The following is a 23,962-nucleotide window of genomic DNA, read 5'->3' on the forward strand; positions in this document are numbered from 1 at the left end:
ATACCAAACTTGCTCTCATCTGAAAAGAGGACTTTGGACCACTGGGAAACAGTCCAGTTCTTCTTCTCCTTAGCCCAGATAAGATGCCTCTGATGTTGTCTGTGGTTCAGGAGTGGCTTAACAAGAAGAATACGACAACTGTAGCCAAATTCCTTGACACGTCTGTGTGTGGTGGCTCTTGATGCCTTGACCCCAGCCTCAGTCCAGTCCTTGTGAAGTTCAATCAAATTCTTGAAGCGATTTTGCTTGACAATACTCATAAGGCTGTGGTTCTCTCGGTTGGTTGTGCATCTTTTTCTTCCACACTTTTTCCTTTCACTCAACTTTCTGATAACATGCTTGGATACAGCACTCTGTGAACATCCAGCTTCTTTGGCGATGAATGTTTGTGGCTTACCCTCCTTGTGAAGGGTGTCAATGATTTTCTTCTGGACCACTGTCAGATCAGCATTCTTCCCCGTGATTGTGTAGCCTGGTGAACCAAACTGAGAGACCATTTTGAAGGCTCAGGAAACCTTTGCAGGTGTTTTGAGTTGATTAGCTGATTGGCATGTCACCATGTTCTAATTTGTTGAGATTGGTGGGTTTTTGTTAAATGTGAGCCAAAATCATCACAATTAAAAGAACCAAAGACTTGTAAACTACTTCAGTCTGTGTGCTTTGAATTTATTTAATACACGAGTTTCACAATTTGATTTGAATTACTGAAATAACTTTTCCACGACATTCTAATTTATTGAGATGCACCTGTATGTTTTTATTCACCAATCACTTTGCTGATGTAAATGGGAGTCTCTGGAGGAAAGCAGCAACAGCAGCAGTACCAACCATCACCATCCGCTACAATGGCGCTGCATCCCTGACTGGAGCTCTTGTGTTCTGGGTGGGGCTTGAGTGGAGCGTTTCCTCCAGTGTCGGGTTTCTCCAGCGCACTGGCATTTAAATCTGCTGCAGTGGGAAGCCTGTGGACGCCTGTCACAGTGAGTGAATCTGCTCTATTGGAGGATTTGGCGCTCGTTTTCTCTTCTCTTTCATAATAGCAATTGTGTCTCTTGCATTTGCTGAGAGATACATTGTAGCCTCTAGCGACGCGCGCTTTTATTCCAACAAAGCCTGAATGAAAGGCTGCCTGTTTGGCCATGTTTTTCGACCGTAACATATAAACAGAATATTATATAATGCATCCTATTTTGTAATTATGGTCTAATCTTTTGCGCGTTTTGTGTCGTGAGTGGCCTATAGAGACAAGGGAACAGTTTCAATGGACTCTTAAAATACATCGACGTCATTAAAATCCATTCATTTGAATACACTACAGTAGGACTAAGGCGCATTTGTGCGTATTGTGACATAATTATCCAGAAACAACAGATATATCGTCTAAGGTTGCCTATACTTGAGTTGCATCATGTTCAGCTGGTTGGGTACCGACGACAGGAGAAAGAAAGATCCAGAAGTCTTCCAGACTGTCAGTGAAGGACTCAAGAAGCTTTACAAAACCAAACTGCTTCCACTGGAGGAACACTACAAATTCCACGAGTTTCACTCACCCGCTTTGGAGGATGCAGATTTTGACAATAAGCCCATGATTCTCCTGGTGGGACAATATTCCACTGGCAAAACCAGCTTCATAAGGTAAGATGTTAGTTTTGGCTCCAGTTTCTGGTGTCCTGAGCCCTATAAAGACACCAGTCAGGAAACTTTATAATCTAGCACTTCATAATGTTTTTATGAATAAGTCATACATGCACAAGCATTATATAATGCATTATATGAGTTGTATGTAGTAAATATATAATATACTTAATAATATTTGTAATATTGATTATTTTTCATGTACATTCAATTATGTTTTATGTAGTATTTGATGTAATGATATAATGTCATTCATGATAATATATTCTAATACTTAACAGGGTACTTAGCATATTATTCTATCACACATCTAGGTTTGGTGAAACATTTTTTCAAAACTGTGAGAAGCTCTCAAGACCACAGCGTTTCAGTAAAATCTGACAATATTGCCCCATTTATGATTTATGAAAATCTCAAACACAACTTATTTTTTGTATATATTTGAATAACTGTAGCAATCACATTTTTAACATCCAAAACCCGTTTTGCAAGTTCATATGAGATTCCTCACAATCCTATAGGATTGTTAATGGCTCCTTGTCAGTTTACCTGGAGGACTTATTTATATTGAGAGAACATATGTTTAACTTTACAAACGTTTTATTAATGCAAGATTAATTCATCTGTTTATGAAGCATGTAAATAGATAAAAAAAAGAAATTGACATGAGACATGACAAAATATTTAATAACATCTGTGCTACAGATATCATTAATCTGTTTACATGAGAACCTAATTTCTGTGTTCACTGAATACAAATCTTGATGTTACATGCTAAACAAAGTTTTTAACATAGTACTATAATTTTAGTTTAGACAGAGACGGTTACCTTGTAAACAGACCAGGCCTGGCTCCAGCTCTAAGATGTATCTGTATGACACAATGTCGCTGCTGTGGTGTGATGGTTGTCTGCTGGGTGATTTAAGGCTTACGGGTCTACTTTGGTCCAAAATGAAAGGCAACAGATCACCAGGCAACGAGAGACCCTTCCAATGACTCCCACACTGCCATAGTAACTTGTCACTAATAGGTTCCAGAATGTAGAAAAGTTAAGAGATAGAAATGTGGATGGAGACATATCAGATATCCTTTTTAGAAAGACTCTTGTGGTCATTACAACAACAAAAAACGGAAGATTATTCTGAATGAAAAGTTTAATAAATTGCTCAGAGTTATTACTTAAGTGTGATAGTAACATTTTTATTTGAATTTTTTTTGTAGGTCTATGTGATTCTGAGTTCATTGTCAAGTTGTAGATATTTTGGCAATTTCATTAAGCAAGGAGTCAATGATAGTCAATGAAAGTTTTTAAATGAAATTGATACTTTTATTCAGCAAGTATCCATTACATTGTGTAATAAAAGTGACGGTAAATATTTTTGCATTGCAAAAAATATGGAGTAAGGACTTATGAAAATGGAGCTTTGTCATTACAGGAATAAATTATAATTTCACATATGAACATACAAAACAGTTATTTTAAATTGTAATAATCTTTCACAGTATTGCCATTTTTACAGTATTTTTTTTTTTCAAATAAATGCAGCATGAAAAATTACTATTTAGTAGTGTATGTATTTTTTTAGTTCTTTACTGTCATTAAATGCCATGTCATTTGGCTGTAGTTAATTTAATCACATTATTTTGTATTTTTTGAGTGAGTGACTGAGCTGAGTTTTTGCTCGAGGTGAGTGTTAAATGTGAAAGTGAGGTATTGTCCTGCACTGTCAATAACAAATGTGCCTCCTCATTTTCGCTCTGGCTCTCTTTTCCTCCTGTGCATTATTCATCAGGGTCGCGAGAGCCTCAGTGGACACAGCAGCCATTCTGCTGACTGAACACATAACTATGAAAGTAAATAAGCTTGACTTTCTGTGTATGCTTCACAAATGTGAGAAAGCCCATGAAACACTTCATTATAATGTCCGGGGAAGTTTCATGCTTAACATTGAATCTTTTCAACATGGACGCATAATACAAAAGCTTGGCTCATGGCCATTTTGCCCTTTGTTTTAAAAAGAGCTGAAGACATTTATGTCCAGTAATTTTGTCAATGTAAAATGAATTGTCACATAATATTTCATCCTTACATCCACCACTGTCAGTCCCGGGGTTTTGTAACTGTTTTGTAAGCAGCCATTACTCCAGTCTTCAGTGTCACGTGAGCCTTCAGAAATCATTCTAATATGCTGATTTGGTGCTCATTATTATCTATGCTAAAAACAGTTGCTCAGCATTTTTTTCGGAAACCGTGATACATTTATTTAAGCGTTCTTTTATGAATAAAAAGTTCAAAAGGACAGGATTTAAATTGGAAAATCTTTTTGTACTTTATAAGTGTGTTTAATGTCACTCTTGGTAAATTTGATGCATCCTTGCTGAATAAAAGTATTAATATCTTTGACCCCAAATGTTTGAATGGTAGTAAGTATTGTGAGTTGAGGACAGATTTGTTTTATGATTTCACTGGAATGATTGTAAGAAAGGCTTAATAAACAGAAAAGCAATAGATAACTTCCTCTGTGTTAGATATATTGGTTTTGGCAAAACATCCCATCATAAATGACACCAGTGTCCTGTTTACACTGTGTTACACTTGTGTTACTGGCATAAACTGCAGCTAAGAAGTTCTCAGTTGAAGCCAAGTGTCCTGTAGTTACTCAGATTGGCATTTTGACCTGCACTGTATTCCAAACAGTCTCAGTGCCGTCACATGTCCACAGCAGGCTCTGTTTAAATGGCTCTGTGCTTAGAAGAGTAAACATTGTTTTAGTAAACTCACATTCTCCATTAGAGTGTGATCTTAACAGTGTTCCTTTCAACAGCAGCAGAACTCATCAGAACCATGTGAACATAGTCTTGAATTCAGAAATTATTCTAATATATTTATTAATTTGTGCTCAAGAAACATTTATTTTTATTATCAATGTTTTAAAATTGCTTAATTTTTTTTGTGGAAACTGTGATACATTTTTTTCAGGATTATTTGACAAACAGAAAATTCAAAACAATATTTAGCTGAAATGTAATTTTTTTTTTTTTTTGCTTTACTGTCAGATTTGATCTTTAGTTGTAAATAAATGTAAAATCAAGAAAAAAAATTAAGTTGGAAATAAATGTATATATATATATATATATATATATATATATATATATTTATTTATTTATTATTATTATTATTATTATTATTTTTTTTTTTTTTTTTTTTTTTTATTTTTTTTAAAGGAAAGAATACAATATATGAGAACATCCATTACAGGGATGGACACCAAAGAATGGATGTACATGTTCCAAAAATCTGCGAACACATTGGATTACAGTAAAAAAAAAAAAAAAAAAAAAAAGAACTTTATATAAAAGTAAAATAAATGTTTTAGAATTTTGACAAATCTAAAAATTCTGACATAAAATGGTTAAGACATATTTAAGATTCTGCATTTTTATAATAACTTTTTTTTTTTTTTTTTTTTTTAACAAAATTATGTTGAAAATTATAATTAGAAAAAGTGCAGATTACGAGCTTTGTGTTCTTGGACTCTATATGTAAAAATGCTACATCTATATTGAATTCACAGTATTTTTCAACTGAAACAATTTTAAATAACTAAACTTTCTCAAATGAACAACATAATTATCATACTTTACACAAGGTAATGGCTATCCGAAGTGTTTACAGTGAATTTATCTTTTTTTTCTTTTTTTTAAATAGATATCTTCTGGAGCAGGACTTCCCTGGTATGCGGATCGGTCCAGAACCCACGACTGACTCCTTCATAGCAGTGATGCATGGCACAATGGAGGGACTAATACCAGGAAACGCGCTGGTAGTGGATCCCAAGAAACCCTTTCGGAAACTCAATGCCTTTGGGAATGCCTTCCTTAACAGGTGGAATTAAAACAATAATAAAACTGTGTGCTTAGCTTTAATTCTCATGTTTATAGAAATTTACATATTTCAGCTAAACATTTAGAGCTTTAGTCTGGGTAGAGCTTTGCATATGTAACATGGTCTTCCTGTCTTATGATGATGTCACAGAGGGGGGGCTTGTTCTAGGCAGCATTCCTTCTCTTGATTGAGTTTCCTCATGCTGTCTGATCCACTGACCTCCCATCACGTGATTGAGCAACAGACAGATAAGAGGACATGATACCATCAAGCTCACCAGCATATTATTAAATGGGCTGTCATTCGCAGTTTAAAAATAATACAGCTATAAAAGTGTGTATGGTAGAGTGACGGTCCTTTATTATACCTCCAAGTGATGCAATCGTGTGCATGTGATTATTTTTGCAGGTGGTCTTTGCTGTACTTCGTAGTCTGATGGTTTGGCAGGCTGCTCTGCTTGTTGCGCAGCAGAAACTCTTGAGAAAATCGTATCGCAAATCGCATTTGCAATCACAAAGCCTGCATGTTTTTGAATATTTTTCATGTAATTCTGTCAGAAAGAGCAGCAACACACACTTTAAATAAAAAGTTCTTCAAAATATCTTTGTGTTTACCAAAAAAAAAAATGGGGACCAAAGAGTGAATTTATAATTTTTGTGTGAACTATCCTTTTAACATCTGAGTTATGCTAAGAAATGCACCTTTTTTCTCCACATATTGGTGCATGGAAATAGTAAACATGCTCATGAGATATTACTTGTCATGCACCCTGTTTGGCTGTGGGTTTATGTCATTTGAAATGCCTGAGACAACTGCCCTGGTTTTCAGATTTATTTTTAGAGATAGTATATCATTTATGAATTCACAAATAGCAGCAGCTCAGTGCGCATGGTGTAAACTAGTACATAGAATTAACATCAAATTGTTTGACAGTGCAAGCAAAATGGCTACAAATATGGTTATTATGTAAGTTGGTTAATGTTTGGTTGTGGGTAGTTTACAATAGTAATTAAAACTCTTCTGCTTAACTTTCATATTTGGCCTAAACCGTTACATATATTGTACTAGCGTGTGGTCTGGTGCCAGATGTTCAGTAAGTGTACATGCTAGAATGTGTTCTAAGACTAAAGTTGTTTGTGTCCAACAAACACTGTTATAGTAGGGACTTTCAAAATGAGAATAAATAATGTTAGGAAAATGTAGCTTGAGGTCCTTAGCGATTCACTCCAAAACATGACACACTTTTTCTGGGCCTATTTCACACACTAAGCCACAAAAGCCATGCATACTAGTTTTTGGCTTGCTATTAAGGCTTTTCAAAGCAGACTTTTTTCTCAGACTGTAAAAATGTGAAGTCCGTCTTGGTTTTTATGTTTTACTATGTCCAACTTGATCAAACTACAGCTGTAGATGGAAACAAAATAAAGATTTATGGCATTCTTCTCCATGTCTTCATGCCAAGTTACTACAACTTCATAGTTTGGGATATTTTGAACTTTTTTGCAGTGTGAAATCAGAGCTTGTTTTACTCTGTGTATGTTTGTATATATATATATATGGTACATATATGGTACATGTATATTTTTACTTCTAACAAAGAGCAAAGAGAACAATTTCAAATCAAGAGTGAAGCCAAAACTCTGGAAGCTGGTGGTTAGTGTGCCAGTCATGTGCTTGTAAGACGTCTGCAGTGTCCTTGAGTGTGACTCTGGTTTGTTTTGGTTGTCCCTCAGGTTTGTGTGTGCCCAGCTGCCCAACCCTGTTCTGGAGAGCATCAGTGTGATTGACACTCCAGGAATCCTGAGCGGAGAGAAACAAAGGATCAGCAGAGGTAAAAATGCATCATGCATGCCAAAATGCATCAACATGCACTTGCACAGAAGAAAAAATTATCATCTGAATCAGGAACTATTGATATATAAAAACTACCATGGAAAAATTTAGGGCTGGTAAGATTTTATATTGTTTATAAAAGAAGTCTCTTATTCTTGTCAAGGCTGCTTTGGTCAGAAATACTGTAAAAACAGTAATGTAGTGATAGATTATTACAATGTTTTTGAATACATTTTAAAATGTAATTTATTTCTGTGATGGCAAAGCTGAATATTCAGCATCATTACTCCAGTCTTCAGTGTCACATGATCCTCCATTCTGATATCATTCTGATTTGCTGCTCAATAAACATTTACTGTTATTCTTAATGTTAAAAACAGCTGTTTGATATTTTTGTAGAAACCTTAATTAAGACTTGCCAAACCTTTATTTTAATATATATGTTTTTTTGGTTTTGGTTTTGCATTTAATTTGTAATATTTTACAGGAAGTAATCAAACATTAAAGGTTGGAGGTTTAAAGTTATTCATTTCACACTTCAGTATAACTTGGTTTAATGGTTTAGTATGGTTGTGTTTGGTTATACCAGTCCTTAAATATTTTGCTGCATAACAAGATCATGTGATCTCAGATTTCAAATTTGAATAATATTTCTTGTTTCCTGTGGCATTAACTGAAAAATATTTTCTTTTGGTAACTCAAACCACCAGTGAGTTCACATGATCGAGGGGAAAAAAAGAGATTTTTTCTTGATTTTCCCATGAAAACCAACACCGTGTGTTGGTGCATTGTGTAACTGCAGTTTCAATCTGTTTTTAATTTTGTTGTGTTGAAATTCTGTGTTGAATATGATGAGAGACGAGGCTTTATCAAGATAAAGGATGTTGTTTTGGCTTGTAAACTGTAAGGACAGATACAAGACCTCATGCAGGCCTTATAATGTCAAAATGGTACATAAAATATTTCATATTTCATTAGCATATGTATAATTTTTTCACCCGCCATTACATTTCATGCATGATTGAGCGTTCTAGACTTTTATACATAATTGTGACATAATTTCAGTGATATAAAAATTACTATACAATGTCACTTCTAGTTGAATTACTGAACCAGTGCCCTCGTAACAGTAAGCTTGTTTAGCATATGGTTACTTCATTGCTCATTCAGAGAAGTTCATTGCAGCTGAGCGGCCCGAGGATTATAGGCACTCATGTTTCTGAGGCCAGAGCCAAGAGCCGGGCTCTCCAAGGTCATATCAGAGGGTGAATATTTAGTACATATCGTTTGCGCTGAAAGCAGTAAATGTAGGTTTAAAGGTAAGTGCTTTAATTTGGCAGTGAAATTAGTCGTCATGTGATACAGGAGCCTCTGTAGAAAATGAAGTGGAAGTGTGTCAAATAGATGCACACCGGAGCACAAAATAAATGCACACAATATTGTTATATTATGTGAAACAGTATGCATCATGCAGTGGTAATCTTTTCAAACACTAGAATACTACAGCATCCAGTGACCAAGTGACATTGGTGTGTGTTCTAGTCTATGGCTGCTTAGCTCTGGCTTTAAAGAGCTATTGATCGCAGTGAACATGATGTTTGTGAGCTTTTAAAGCTGCTATTGAATTGTGGATTAAGTCATTTGGGGTGTTCTCACACATGAATGCATGAGAGCAGAGCAAGCAGTTTAGTGACAACTATTGTATCTTCACACCAAACTGCATTCTTCTCATAGTATTATTCTTGTAGCGTTTAGCGATCTTTCTAATAGTTTGAACACTGGCTCTAAGTATGTGCTGCTGCAGCAGTTTTTATTTATTTTTTACTTTCTCTCACAGCCTGTCTCTCTTTTAGGGATTGGAATCGAGAACTAGTTCGTTTTATTTAAAAAAAATACTTGAAAGGAATGATTTTCATGAGATTTGGTTCTGTACCAGCTGACGAGAGTTCCTGAATTTACGAAAGAAATTGTTTTAGCTGAGTTGTGAATTGAATGTGAAAGTTTCTATTGCTAAACCTGTTTCTAGTTTTCATTGCATTTTCATTTTATGCTGATCTTCAAAAAAAATCTAAGTCAGAACCAGTTTGGTTAAATTCCTATCCCTGCTGTCTTCTTTGTTTCTCCTCCCATTTTCCTCTCCAAAAGTCTCATTTACATGTCGGTGTGATGGTTGAATTTAGCAGGACGTTGTGTAAATGTCTGTCATGCGTCCCCGGTTCTTTGGTTATGTCAAGCAGGTCTGTGGAATTTCTCCAGCAGTCACATGAGATTATAGGGAGGAACCTTCTTGTTCATATTCATAACTACAGGCAGTTCATCTTTTATCCAGTTTCATCTTTTTCCTGTATGCTGGTGCATATGAACTGAATCAAATCATTAAGATAAGATTTCTCTTGTTCCTGCATTGCTTTGTGAATTCTATTTCTAAGGATCTTTTGGTCAGGTGTTTTCAGCCAGGTGCATGTGTTTATGTTTATACTTACTGTGTGTGTCTGTAATTAGATGATGTTGTTGTCTTTCTACTCAGCCTTAGTCTCAGACGGCACACCCACAGAGCATTCATAATCACTGTTTGATACATATTGCACACAGAAACACCAAGAACTGGCTGAAACTGTCCTGTCCGATTGGCTTGCTTGTGCACAATTCTGTAGTTGGTCAGTTTGTTGATATCATCTTTTAGTTTTTATGAAGTGCCTTACAGAAGACGTACAAGAGTCCGAGGCCAGATTTAAATTCTGGGATTCAAAATTAAATTTAAAACCTGAAAATAAAGTTTTAGATTTTTTTTAAATGTTTAAAATATATTATTATATTCTTATATAAAAATAATATTATAATAAGATTTAACACTAATTAGGGATATAATACTGAGCATTTTCAGTTTGACATACTAAATATTGTTAGGCTAGCAAAATAATTTGTAATAGAATAATGTATTAAAAGCAAATGTGCAAAATGAGCATTTTCATTCTGCTTTTTACTTTTTTCATTTAGTAGTTAACCATTGTACATGTACAAAAACATTTACATACACACACACAATATTTTAGGGAAACCGTGAACATTTAAAAAGAAAAAAAAACTTTTAAATCTTTATGAACCCAATCCTTTCAACAGTAGTGTAAGAACTTCACGTGTCAGTTAAAAATAGATTCTTCCTGTCAGACAGACAGAGTGGACGGTTCTGGACTAAATTAAGCTGCAGTATCAGACTGAATAGTGCATTTTATATAGAATCATAATTTGGCTTGGATACCTACAGTATTACAGTGTAACCTGATTTATCTGAAGCTGTAGTGTATAGATCATCATCAACACTGAGAGACAGTTCCCCACCCAGATCACTCCATTAAATAACATCTATACAGTTCTGACTCACCATCAGCACTTTTTCATGCATCCATTACAAGAACAGCATCTCACAGAAAGCAAATGCTACTGCTTTGTCTGACAAACATCAACACAGCATCTTTCTATCTCTCGTTCTCGTTCTCTCTCTCTCTCTCTCTCTCTCTCTCTCTCTCTCTCTCTCTCTCTCTCTCTCTCTCTCTCTCGCTTTATAATAAGGGCCCATATGATCCTAGTTACACCTCTGCAAAGAGAGTCATTAGTAGAGAATGGCCATCAGCTTCGTCATTTAATTTTTCATCGCTGTAATACTGCAGGACCCATTATACCATTCTCTCTGTTCTACTCTGTTATCAAGTGGCAGTGCAGCGTGTTTCTGAGCGTGCAGCTGTAAAGCTCCGTTGACCACGTGCCAGTGCTGCTCCCAAGAGTGGCTTTATCATTCCCAGCTCTCCTCTACCTCCACCACAGGCAGGTGCTGTGAAATAGACCTCATTTCCTCCAGGAAATACTGTCTGCCAAATCCAATCACTGGAGTGGTTCTGTTGTATTATATGTTCAGCTGACTGTGTAACAGATGATCGTGGCCCCGGTGTAAGTTTGTAGATAAGCAGTGGTCACTTAAATCACTGTTTGTGGTTAAGGTTCATTTAATGGTATTACTGTTTTGTTGTAGTAGCATGCTATTAAATAATGCCTCGGCTCTGAACCACATAGAGCTCAAAACCACACACCTGCTACTGTTTGTGTTTAATTGGAAAAAGGTTAGGCTCAGATTGCTACAATATGTTGAAACACCTTGTAGCTATATTACATTGGAATTAACTGATAGTGCTTTAAACAAGCATTTTCAAAGCCTGTTGACTTTTGCATTATTCAGCATTAAACTTGGTGTAGTTTAGTCACATCACAATTGATGTAAACACTAAACAGACATTTTTAAGATCTGAAAATTAGCATTCATTTACTGTGTGCAAAGCACAACATACCAAGTGTAGTCTGATTCGCGAACAAAAGACTCTTATAAGCTGGTTCTTTTCAGTGAACCAGTAACATTCTGCACAACCTGTGTAAAATGATTCATAAACAAATGATTCTCATGAGCTGGTTATTTTCAGTGAATCATCCAGCACAACTAGTAGTCTAATACTTATAAGTCACTTTTTTGGGAATCAGTGATTCCTGGACAAATGAATTGTATCTTTTAATGCAAAATTTAAGAAGTTGAGTTACCAGTTGTCAGTTTATGATTATGGTTTTGATTTTGATTTTGCAAGTTATTTCAATAACATCCTTTTTAGCATCTTCATCAGTTCAGGATGTTGCAGAGTGCAAACGCAGCACAGCGTCAACCAAAACCATTTCCTTTTATTCATGTTGTTTTATTCATATCTTTCATTTTGTTTTTTCATCAGCTCATACCAGACTTTTCTTTCTAGGGCCATGAACTGCCTAAACTTTCACTTCTCTCATTCAAGGAAGAATCTGAAACATTTCTAATTAAAAGTCTATAATTGTGTCCTGTGGTACTGTAATTTGACATCTTTGTATCTTTCTCTCTCCATGAACAGTTGCTACAGAAGATGGCTTTGGTTATAGCTACCTGCGTAATTGTCCATACGGAGGTATTGTAGATACTGCCAAACTACTGTTAACACATGCAGCTTATTATGCCAATGAAGTTCCAGCACCGCTCGACTCCAGACGTGCTGTGAAATCACAGGGCCTCCTGATATTAACCCTCAGATCTGTCCCTCTGCAACAATATAATCACAGCTGTAATACCAAGCCCAGTTTCACCGCTGTTATTGTCCTGCTCTCAATGACACTGTCTCATGTGTCTGTTACTGTAGATGTTGTCTTTCTTAGACCTTTGAGTTGACTAGTCCCAGTCTAAAGTTACGACAGTTCTGGATAGAGATCTATAAGTTGTTGAAAAGACAAACCACACTGTTGCAGGTGACAATAAAGCCTCCCCATGTGAAACTGCCAAATCGGAAGGGATGGTCCACCCCATTCCTGTAGGCATGGGATCTTCCTGTGGAAGAAATGGCTATATCTGCCATATTCCATGTCACTGATTTGAAATATTAACACACTAATTCCTCCCAACAGAACTGCCAGCTTTGGAAATATACTCCTTTTCAGTCAAGGTCATCGCAAAAATGCTTACACACTGATGGCGTAACTGATGATAAGCTGGAAGTTGTTACAGAAGATATACAATTACAGCTTGACTCAACAGCAGAGCCTTGTCAGAATTATCATCACCTTTCTTCATTTCAGATGTCTTTCAACTTAATGTTCCAGGGTGGAAAATTACAACATATTACACATAACATTTATTCATAAACTGTTTTTTTACAACAGGTGTGTCCAAACTTGTTTAATAATTTTAGTTTTAGGAAACACTTACATAACTTTGAGCACTTTAATAGTTTTTGTTTTATGGGTGGATTGAGGGGACAAAAATAGATTTTTTAAAAAAAACTTTTTTTTTTTAAGTACTGATAGTTTATCTTTTTCAAGGTTTTTGTGAACTTTGTTTTCTCTAGCAAGGTTATGATTTTCTTGTCATGAGCACACAGTGTCCTAACTGGTTGCTATGAGATAGTGATTTGTCTGTCCCCACTAAAAGCAAAAATTCTGCAAAATAACAATCTCCTGTTCAGGCTGGTTCGGACACAGTGGCGTGGCTTTTGATTCATTTTAACAGTATTGCATTGTCATAACCTTTTCCTTCCTTGGTTGCATAGCAGCAATGCAAATGGATGTGGAGATCTCATATCATACATTATAAAACTAATTAGCCCACAGCATTAGGTTTCATTCGGAGGATTCTGGCTTTCTTGGCTGAGTTAGCGGTCTCCCCCTTTCCAAATCTCAGCAGCTAGGAAGTTAAATGTGCAGTTACCCAGATAATGTAAAAGCTAGTTTTACGCTCCTTCACAAGAGTCTGCGGTTCCTTAAAATAAGAGCCATTCTGAATCATACAGACATTGCATGCATACACATACTTTAACCAAAATTCACCATTTGCATCTAAATGCATTATTTAAAGTATTTCCTTAATACTCTATGTAATGCAGCCTTGGTTTAAAATGAATCATCATCTTGGTTTAGTCTTGAATGGTGGACTTGCTGTTTGACTCTGCATCCCTGGAGAGGGAGTGAAGTTGAGCTGCAGAAGCCATTAACTGGCAGACGTTAGATCATAAAAACCGCAACAGGCCTAAGCATTTTAACGATGCTTGGAAGAGAGTCAGCAGCTTCAGTTCAACAGTACTGTTGAGTGCCAGGTCTAACAAGGTCATTTTGCCCGTTCTGATTGGCTGGCTGCCTCTTCGCTCTCGTGCGAGCATCCATCCGGTGCGAAAGCTTTCTGAACTGTAAATATTGGACAGGATATCAATCTCTTTTCCAATCTCTCCTTCAGGCTATGACTTCGCTGCGGTGTTGGAGTGGTTCGCCGAACGCGTGGACCGCATCATTCTGCTGTTCGACGCCCACAAGCTGGACATCTCAGACGAGTTCTCAGAGGTCATCAAGGCCCTCAAGAACCATGAGGACAAGATCCGCGTGGTGCTCAACAAGGCCGACCAGATCGAGACGCAACAGTTAATGCGCGTCTACGGTGCCCTCATGTGGTCGCTGGGGAAGATCGTCAACACACCTGAGGTGATTCGTGTCTACATCGGCTCTTTTTGGTCGCATCCGTTGCTGATTCCAGACAATCGCAAGCTGTTTGAGGCAGAAGAGCAAGACCTGTTCAAGGATATCCAGTCGTTGCCACGTAACGCCGCCCTCCGCAAGCTCAACGATCTGATCAAGAGAGCTCGTCTTGCTAAGGTAAACTTCTATTACATTAGCCTATGAGATTTGACATTTAGCCTAACAAACAAATGACCCACCTAGAGTCTAGACTATTAACCTTTATGTTAAGATTCTGGATCTGGAAGTATGAGAATCTGACATAAACAAATAAAAGCATTATAAGATGGGACCATAAGTGTTTTTTTTTGGTGTGGTGGTGGGTGGGGGGTTGTATTAAAAAATATGTCACTCCAAACCCATTAACTGTTATTCTTTCCTCAGAACACAAAATAATATAGTTCATAGCTATGAAAATAAAAAACTACAGTACATATTCCCCTTGTATATGGAAGAGAATGTGTTCCACAGAAAACAAAATAACAGCATTTGGAATGTCAGACAATAATGACAGAATGTTCATTTTTGGGTGAACTAATGCTTTAAGTTCTAAAGTCTTGGAAAGTTCTGAACCAGAACCACTACTGAAACCAAAAGCAGGAAACGGCTAACAAACTGCTCAAAATTTGGCTAGCGAATTTTGTTCAAAGCAAAACAAACACTTATGGACTTATGTTGATGTTCAAGGGAAAATATTTAGTGTGTGTGATTCAGAATAAAAGGTCTCTGTTTCTGCATTTATTGAGTTGACATGCTGTGAATGTTGTTGTCGTTCCAACATGTTTTTGATGTGGTCCAGCATATAGCTCTAGTGTAAAAGTAATAGCAGTGACATCCACTTTGTGTGTTTACTGGCTCTTTTGTCTGTCTGATCTTGCAGATTTGCCCAAGTAATGAGGCCATTTACCAAACCGTATAGTCTGCTGATGTGGCTCTGTACAAGGCTCTGATGTTCAGCTACATTAAAATTGACACAGTCATTGATTTTTTTCTACATTAAGCACATTATATTTGCTTCTACAGTAATTTTGGAATCCAAGCTTGATTCATTTATATTTAAGGACTGTTTTAGTAATGACCATTATTAATACATATATGTAACATGCATTCAAAGATGCTGCAAAGAAAGTCCTTGACTTTGACTCAGAGGTCAGGTAATTAGTGGGGATTGTTAGATGTGCTGAAAGATACTGAGGGATCATGACTCATAAAGTCATTTCCCATAAAGACATGGTTATAAATGCCCTTGAGTGATCTTGCAGTCTTCCTTGCTTTAATTACTTATTATAAAATCGCATCTAAAGAAAGTTCACTCAAAACACAAAAATGTTGTTCTCATGTTCCAAACCTGTGCCTTTTTCTCCTCAAAGGAACAGAAAAAGAACGATTTAAGGCCTGTATTCACAAAACACATTCTTGTCTTTCCACATGTTTTTAAACCGCAGTCCATCTCTTAGATATATAAGAGAACAGTAACTTAGGTAGTCAGACATAAAGCTGTCATTTAAAAGGAAATTGAAACACTCTGATGTCGGTGCATTTACGTCTGAAATCCTTTATTATCCCCATCAGTATAAACGTTGGTCAAAACACATGGGCTGGGCCATAGAGACCCTCTCTAAAAGAGGAAATGTTAGGGACTGTCAGTACTTGTCTCTTGTCAAACTCAATTTAAATCTCTAGATCCAGCTGGATGCATTAAAAAAGAACATATAAGTTCTCTCCCTGTCCCTCACCCTGATCATACAGATGTGCTTCCCCTCCTGTCATCATTTATACAGTCACCTTCCTTCCACGCAGGGGCCAGGCCTCTTTCTGCCGCAGACGACGATTTATTTAGTAGCTTGTGTATTCTTGCTACTATCCAGCTTCATAATGAATTGTTTGGGTTGAATGCATTAGTAAAAAGCTGCATCTTTTTATATTCAATGTCTCAATTTGTTTAACTATTAAATCAATATAGAGTTTTATGCAAAAACATAAAAAATGAAGTCTGTTTTAGAATCTTTTTCAATATAATTAACCACATTCACATGCAAAATGACCAGTGAGTTTAAAAATATGGAAAAATTACAATTAACCAATCAAAATCATGTATTCCAGAGAATAAGTATTTTGTAAACGTTTTGCAAAAACATTAATTATAATGAAAATGTCACAATAAAATGTATTTATTTATGAAATAAGGAATTTCATTTAATTTTATTAAAAGTTTTGAGCAGAGGTTTCAGTCGTTTTTATTTTATTTATTTTATTTTATTTTTTGTGTGTGTTAAAAACAACCCAGGCATGCTCTTTGTAATTGTAATATACTGATGTCTGTTCTATAAAATTACAAAGAGCTTTGCTTTTGTGCTCTCACAGGTCCATGCATACATCATTAGCTCCTTGAAAAAAGATATGCCCTCAGTCTTTGGGAAGGAGAACAAAAAGAAGGAGCTGATTAACAGCTTGGGCGAGATCTACAGCCGCATTGAGAAGGAACACCAGATTTCCCCTGGAGACTTCCCTAATCTTAAGAAAATGCAGGTAAGGTCAATTTAACCAACAAACATAAAGGCTGATTCAAGAACGCTTTACTGGGACTTCTTTCAGTGCACATTCAAAATCAGCATAATTTGACCCACGTTTTTTCAAGTCAACAAACAGCTTTGGGTGGACCTCTCCAAACTTGATTATGTGCCTTTTTTTTTTGTTGTTAAAAAGTTCTGTTTAGATTACTGTTACTTTTATATAACAGCTCTATAAACAAATGAATATTGAGCAATTTGTGTTACAGACAAAATTTGGCTAGTTAGTTTAAATGTTTCTTCCCCACCTATGAAACTAATTCCAAAAGAAGCCAAAGCATCAACCTTTTCACGTTGCCAAGTGTCAACAGCTTGACACAGCCTGTCTGCAATAGAGTATCTAAAGGGAGCGGAGCTGGTTTACCCTGGAAATATCAACAGATGTTGACAGGATCTTTTATTACATCCTATAAGTGTTTTTCTTGCTTTCTTACCCGCTGAATAGGAGCAGCTTCAAGCACATGATCTGAACAAGTTCCAGCCTCTGAAAATGAAGCTGTTGGACGCTGTGGACGACATGCTGGCCCATGACATCGCCCAGCTTATGGTTCTGGTGCGTCAGGAGGAGACGCAGCGCCCCAACCAGGTGGTGAAGGGTGGCGCCTTCGAGGGCACCATGAATGGGCCGTTCGGACATGGATATGGCGAGGGAGCTGGCGAGGGCATTGATGAAGTCGAATGGGTGGTGGCACGTGACAAACCTATGTATGATGAAATCTTCTACACTCTCTCGCCCGTCAATGGCAAAGTGACTGGAGCCAATGCCAAGAAGGAGATGGTGAAGTCCAAGCTGCCAAACACTGTGCTGGGTAAGATCTGGAAGCTGGCTGACATTGATAAGGATGGTATGCTCGATGATGAGGAGTTTGCCTTGGCCAATCACCTGATCAAGGTCAAACTAGAAGGTCACGAGCTTCCAAGCGAACTGCCCGCTCATCTTGTGCCGCCCTCTAAAAGAAAGGTTCCAGAGTAAGATTGGTTTGGAATTGGGATGGATTTTGGGAAAGCATATAGTTTCAATTTAGGTTGCAGTTGAATCCACGATGGCCGGACTACCTTTACTATATATAAAAAAAAAATTTAAAAACCTGCGACTTCTTTGAAATGTGTGGTTTGTGCTTCACTAGCAAGAATGGATTTGAAAATGACCCACCTTTTCAACTCACGACTTGTGTATGAATTTTTTTTTAGTTTAGTTTTGTTTTATTTTATTTTTTATGAACAAATTGTGCTGTCTGCAGTCTGTTTTATGTGTGCTTTCAGATTTTACAGTTATGTTTTTATGCCACAATTTCAATTTCATCTGTTCAGCTATCATGACTGTAATGCTGTGTCCTAACCAGTCATGTGGCGATGAATGATGAGAAATGTAAAACAGCACATTTTGTCGATCACATCATGATTTCAGTTTCTGTGACAAGTTATTTTCTAGCCTTTCCCACAGTGAAATCTCATTGGTCTAAAAATCTACTTCAGGTAATTACATTAAACATCTTTATCTTCTGACTGGTTGACAATGACATTGTGTCACGTTTCGTAGCTGTTGTGTTCAGAAAATAATTTGTCGCATTGTGCCTGGTTAGGACATGCTAAAATTTCACTTTCACGCTCAATTTACACTACTGTTCAAAAGTTTAGAATCAATAATTTGTTTTTGAAAATCTCTTTCGCTTGCCAATTTATTTTGATCAAAAGTACAGTGAAAACAGTAATATTGTGAAATAATATTACAGTTAAAAAAAAAAAAAAGATTTTAATCTGTTTTGAAATGTGATTTATTCCTGTGATGAATACTTCTGTTACATCGCCGTCTTCCGTGTCACATGGTCCTTCAGAAATCATTCAAAAAAATATTAATAATCTCACTGACCCTACATTTTTGAATGGTAGTGTATGTCAGATTGATCTGTGTCTCAGGAGGGGTGAGACATCAATTAATGCAGAAAAACAGGAATCTTATTCTGAATTTTTGTATCAGTTGTTATTCTAAGTATACAACTGTTAAAATCTTGCTAGAAAAGCGCAATTCCTTTTATAAGTAGGTGTAACTGTTATTCTCTTCTTGTTAAGGCGGCATCTTTAATGAATGCGAGTCCTTTCTAGCCTGACCAAGAGACTGTTAAAACTGTATAGCCGTCACGTCAGAAGACTCTCTGTTTAGTGTTCTTGATGGACCCGTAGAGCTAGTATCCTTGTCAGTAGTCTACTGTATATGTTAATGCCTAACATATCTAAACTAACTAGTAGTGTTTATATAATTCCCGTCTGATTTTGCAAAGAAGAAAAAAGAATGATGCTGCAAAACAGCTTTATTCAAGTGATGTGAAGTTCTCTTTCTGAGCGTTTCTGCATTCACATGCTCATTTAAAGAGCAGCAGCTTTGGATCTAAATATGTATTTGGTTATATTACTTTATAATATCTGCATTTAATGATTTAATGAACTCTTTACCTCTGTATCCACCCCTTGACAAGCAGTTATCTAGAGCTGTCACCTTTACTTAAGCAGATGTGAACTGATAGAATTTTATGCACTGAACTAAATGGTCTTTAAAGGGGTAGTTTACTCAAAAAATGTCAATTCTGTCACTATTTACTCACCCTCGTGTCATTTCAAACCATGTTTTAATTCCATGGTTGATGAAAAAGGAGACGTTTAGCAAAATAGACACACTGCTCTTTTATATACAAGATCAAAAAGTAGTTAGATATGAATTTTATACTATATTCCAAGTCTTCTGTAGCCAGGTGATAGCATTATGTAAAGAAAAGGCTCAAATATAAGTGATTATTTGCTGAAAATTGCCATATATGTACATATTGTAATTTGGCTTCTCATGATCAGTTACTGTACAAGGCACGCTGATGTTTGAGGTCATTGACATTAAAGGGATAGGTCACCCAAAAATTAAAATTCTTACCCCCATGTTGTTCCAAACCTGTATGACTAACTTTCTTCTGCAGATCTTATTACAAAAGAAGGTATTTTGAAGAATGTTGGTAACTAAACTCTTTCGGTTGAAATGTAAATCAATGGGAAGTGAAAAGGTTTGGTTATCGAAGTTATTCAAAATATATTCTTTTGTGTTCAGCAGAAAAAAGAAATGGAACAACATTGGAATGAGGTGACATTTTTGGGTGGACTATCCCTTTAACGTAAAAAAAAAAAAAAATCATACTCATTGGATGGACACAAGTAAAGAATGACAGGATTTTTACTTTTTGATGTACTGTTCCTTTAAATCTGATATGCTTTGACCTGAATGCCCATTTGCTTATGTGAAATATTTCCACTGATTTTAACTAAACCTTCAAGTCTGTTTAGTCAATCAATTAAACCTATAAGCTGCCTCGATGCCTTGAGACACAATCAGATTTGTGAAACTAGAGATGTACAAACACACTGATGTATTCTACAATATCATGACATGCTCATGAAATAAACTGACATTCTTCGAAGACTTTCATTAATGCTCCATTTGAGTCTTTAATGAAAAAAATTCCAGATTTGCTCATCATTTTTGCACATTAAATTTTTCTTGGCCATAATGTAAATCTAGGGTTGTGCATTTGTGCGTTTGACCAAGTGTGTACATGTATATGGGTGCAATATGGTTTGCAAAGGTTCTGTGGTCTGTGTACGTGTGCTTGTTGCTCATTGTGTTTTAACCGGTGTGGACAAACTATGTGAGACACTACTGTTCAGGGAGGTGGACATTATTCAACTTAATAAAGTTCTAACTCATTTAAAAGTGCTTCGTTTTGGGGTTTTCTGTTCTAGTCTTGTTACATCTTGACTTAATTTATTCCAGATTAAAATTCTAACTATTTTACTCTTTACTTAAAAAAAAGAAAAAGAAAGAAAGAAAAAGAAATGGAAAAAAAATATATATATTTTTTTTTTGGTTTCTTGGTGATTTTTAAACAGAATCTGTGGTAAAGGTGATCAAAGTTTTGTATTTTATTTTTTTCATTATTATTATTTTGACTGATTTAAAACAGTGCAATTTTAATGCAGTTATTCATTATGACAGTTCACAATGTTAATTCGCAAAACAAAATTTCATTATACAATATCCATAATAATAATATTCCCTTATTTTTTCCATCCCAAGTCTCTCTTTGTCTAAAAATGGGAAAGACAGGTCCGATTGATTTACAGAATGAAAAAAAAAAAAAAAAACATAGTTGTTAATCATATTAAACACAGGCAGTCCCAACGGAGACAGTACATAATGTTTTCAGCAGATCTTTGTCCTGCATTAACAGGGCGGTCTGCATGAGTGATGACTTCCTGTTTGTTGCATCATGTACTGTATGTCCTAGGAAACGCAAGCACAGGGTGGATTCTCATCTGGTCCTTTTCTTGACAGCAGGATATGATAAGCAGGGAACACCTGACTTTTCCTTACTACCGGTCACGGAATATTCTGTCCACTGATGGAAAATGCTTACTTCAGGCTACAGGGGTATAGAAAAAGAATTTATACAATATTCAAAGTTTGGAATTTTCCTTTTTTTTTGGTAAACTTTTTATTCTTCAAAATGCAATACTGAAAATTACATGCACTACAGTTTTTTAATGTTTTGGAAAAGTCTCATGTAAAAAATACAATAAAAACTTATGTAATATTATTACTATTTAAAATAACTGTTTTCTATTTTAATATATTTTAAAATGTAATTTATTCCTGTGATGGCAAAGTTTGGAAAATATTGAAAATTTGAGAACAATTTAAACCACTGGTTACCTATCAGGTCTGGTGATCTCACCACAAGAGCTGATCAATAACATTTAGCTGGAAGTTATCAGGAAACCTATGAGGCTACAGGATTTATACTGCAGAATTATCAGGCATGTTTGCCAGACAACATGTAAGGAGTGTTGGAATAGTGTGTAGACAGATGAGACCGAGTTAGAGCTCACTGGCACCAAAGCCTGACATGTTTGGCAAAAAACAAGGATTGCCTTTGCCCAGCAGCACCTCGGACCATCTGCAATGCTTGGTGGTGGAAGCATTATGGTTTTGGGCTGGCCAGCCTGCCATCACTTAGTCAACCCTGAATTCCACATGGAACCAGAAAGAAGTTGAGGGGAATGTGAAACCATCTGTCCAAAAGCTGAGGCTGAACCACAAGTGGACATAGAAATAACAAGACAATGACCTGAAACACTCAAGAAAAGCCACAAATGAATAGGTCAAGATGAAGAAATGAAGGGTTTGGAATTACAAAGTTAAGGCCTGCAGCAGAAGTTCTTACAAGAAGACTTTTGTTGAAAAAATACTTGAAAGAATGTTTGCCTTGCTTGTGCTAAACAACTTAAAAATGAAATGTATGTATAATCAAATCAGCAGCAGTCTATTGCACCACTGATATGCATGTCATGTTGTAAAGAAAGACAAAATAATCTCTGACTTAAACCTTTTTTATGAGTCACTCAAAAATATATACAATGAAAGTATTTCATAAATAAATAATTAACTAAATACATTTTAGGGTTGTTCATCAGTATGTACCCTGACCTTGAGTCCTTCCCATGTTGAACCATGAGAGGAAGAGGAAGATTTTCATGATTCAAAAGCTCCCAAACATCCGGCGCTCTAGATAAATCCCTCAGGAAGAGCAGCGCTCCATTACAGCCGGCTGGGCGCTCACATGTGTCCTTGTGTACAGTATGTCTGCTGTATGTGAAAGAGTGAGTGGAATGTGCGAGGCTGTCACATATAGATAAGACTTTACAAAGTGAATATCTAACATTCATTAAAAAATTAAATAATCAAAAGAAAACACAGAAAGGTTCAGTAGAATAGCCAGTTTTCAGAGTCACCAGGCTTATACAGGACTGTGAGTATGGCAGCAAGAAATGGATCATTTTCATTTGGACAGAATTGTATATGGTTTTCAAGATAAGGATATCAGAGAGGAGGCTATACTGCACAGACATGTCAGAACTTGTTATCAAATACATGCTTCATTAATAATGCTGATAAAATCAACCGTGCCTAAGGAATGCAGCTGTAAAGAGAGTCTGAACACAGATAGTGAAAGATATAATAAAGATGAGACAATACAGCTCTAACTTCTGTTCCCAATTATTCTACATTATGCAACTGGTTCCACGTATCTTGTTGGCAACCAAATAAATTTTGATCTGTCAAGTCAAATTATCACATTCTAAACTTTGTTTTACACTGGAGAGAAAAATAAGTAGAGCTAGGGGAAACATTCTCGTACATGTTTTTGCAGGGTCATTGGGTGTAAAACTAGAATCCTCTTATGGGTATGTAAAAGTATGAACAAATTCAGTTATTATAGGCAATGTCTGTGAGCTGCAGGTTAGGCCCAATTTTCTATTGGTAAATAGAATGTTTGTATTGAATAAATCAAATCTAGACAAAGAAACTGAAGGGACGCGGATACAAGTAGGTACAAAATTTTGTTGAAATTTATTGAAATTCAGGCCAAGTTTTTAAACCATGATCAGTCATTAATTGTTTTTTTTACATTTAAATAAGATTTGCAAAATGTAAAAACACTATTGCAGAATGAGTAACAGTGTTGCGACTGAAAAATTTGGTTTATAGATGCTGATAAACCTATATTTTAATTAAATAAATTCAAGGTTGAATGGTTGAGCTGCATGCATGAATACAGTCAACAATATGCTTTTGAGTGTAAAATTATGAAAAAGTTTTTTTGTTTGTTTTTCTAAATCACCATGTTAACCTATTTGCTTATCAGGTTCAGAAATCGTTTACTAATAGTTTAACTTATTTAATAATTTTCATTAATGTAATGACACATTAAAGAATACCCGATCCTTAGAAAGTGCTGTTCACATTTCCCTTTTGCCGAACTGAAAGTCACGGGTGTCAAGGTTAGGTTGTTGTACTCATGAAAGCTCGCATCACGTTGCTAATTGTTTCAGACGTGGAGAGCCCCTGCTTGACAGAGCTGAAGATGAGCTGGCTGAC

At 36.1% G+C, this 23,962-nt stretch overlaps 1 protein-coding gene across 1 annotated transcript; it reads left to right on the top strand.

Annotated features, from left to right (window-relative positions):
- The first annotated feature begins 886 nt into the window (after positions 1 to 886).
- On the top strand, positions 887 to 20,740 carry ehd3 (EH-domain containing 3). The gene is made up of 6 exons (XM_019071072.2): positions 887 to 1,635; positions 5,345 to 5,521; positions 7,255 to 7,352; positions 14,142 to 14,554; positions 16,781 to 16,945; positions 17,432 to 20,740. The coding sequence occupies exons 1-6, from the start codon at positions 1,409 to 1,411 to the stop codon at positions 17,957 to 17,959; spliced, it is 1,608 nt and encodes a 535-aa protein (XP_018926617.1). The 5' UTR covers positions 887 to 1,408; the 3' UTR covers positions 17,960 to 20,740.
- Positions 20,741 to 23,962: the final 3,222 nt, after the last annotated feature.

Source organism: Cyprinus carpio, chromosome B20, assembly GCF_018340385.1.
Source record: "Cyprinus carpio isolate SPL01 chromosome B20, ASM1834038v1, whole genome shotgun sequence".
NCBI classification, from domain to species: Eukaryota; Metazoa; Chordata; class Actinopteri; order Cypriniformes; family Cyprinidae; genus Cyprinus; species Cyprinus carpio.

Excerpts from the sequence above, each read along its gene's own strand:
- ehd3 (XM_019071072.2), top strand. The coding sequence starts at position 1,409 with ATGTTCAGCTGGTTGGGTACCGACGACAGGAGAAAGAAAGATCCAGAA. Across the intron at positions 7,353-14,141 it reads GAAACAAAGGATCAGCAGAG|GCTATGACTTCGCTGCGGTG; the intron begins GTAAAAATGCAT and ends TCTCTCCTTCAG. Across the intron at positions 14,555-16,780 it reads AGAGAGCTCGTCTTGCTAAG|GTCCATGCATACATCATTAG; the intron begins GTAAACTTCTAT and ends GTGCTCTCACAG.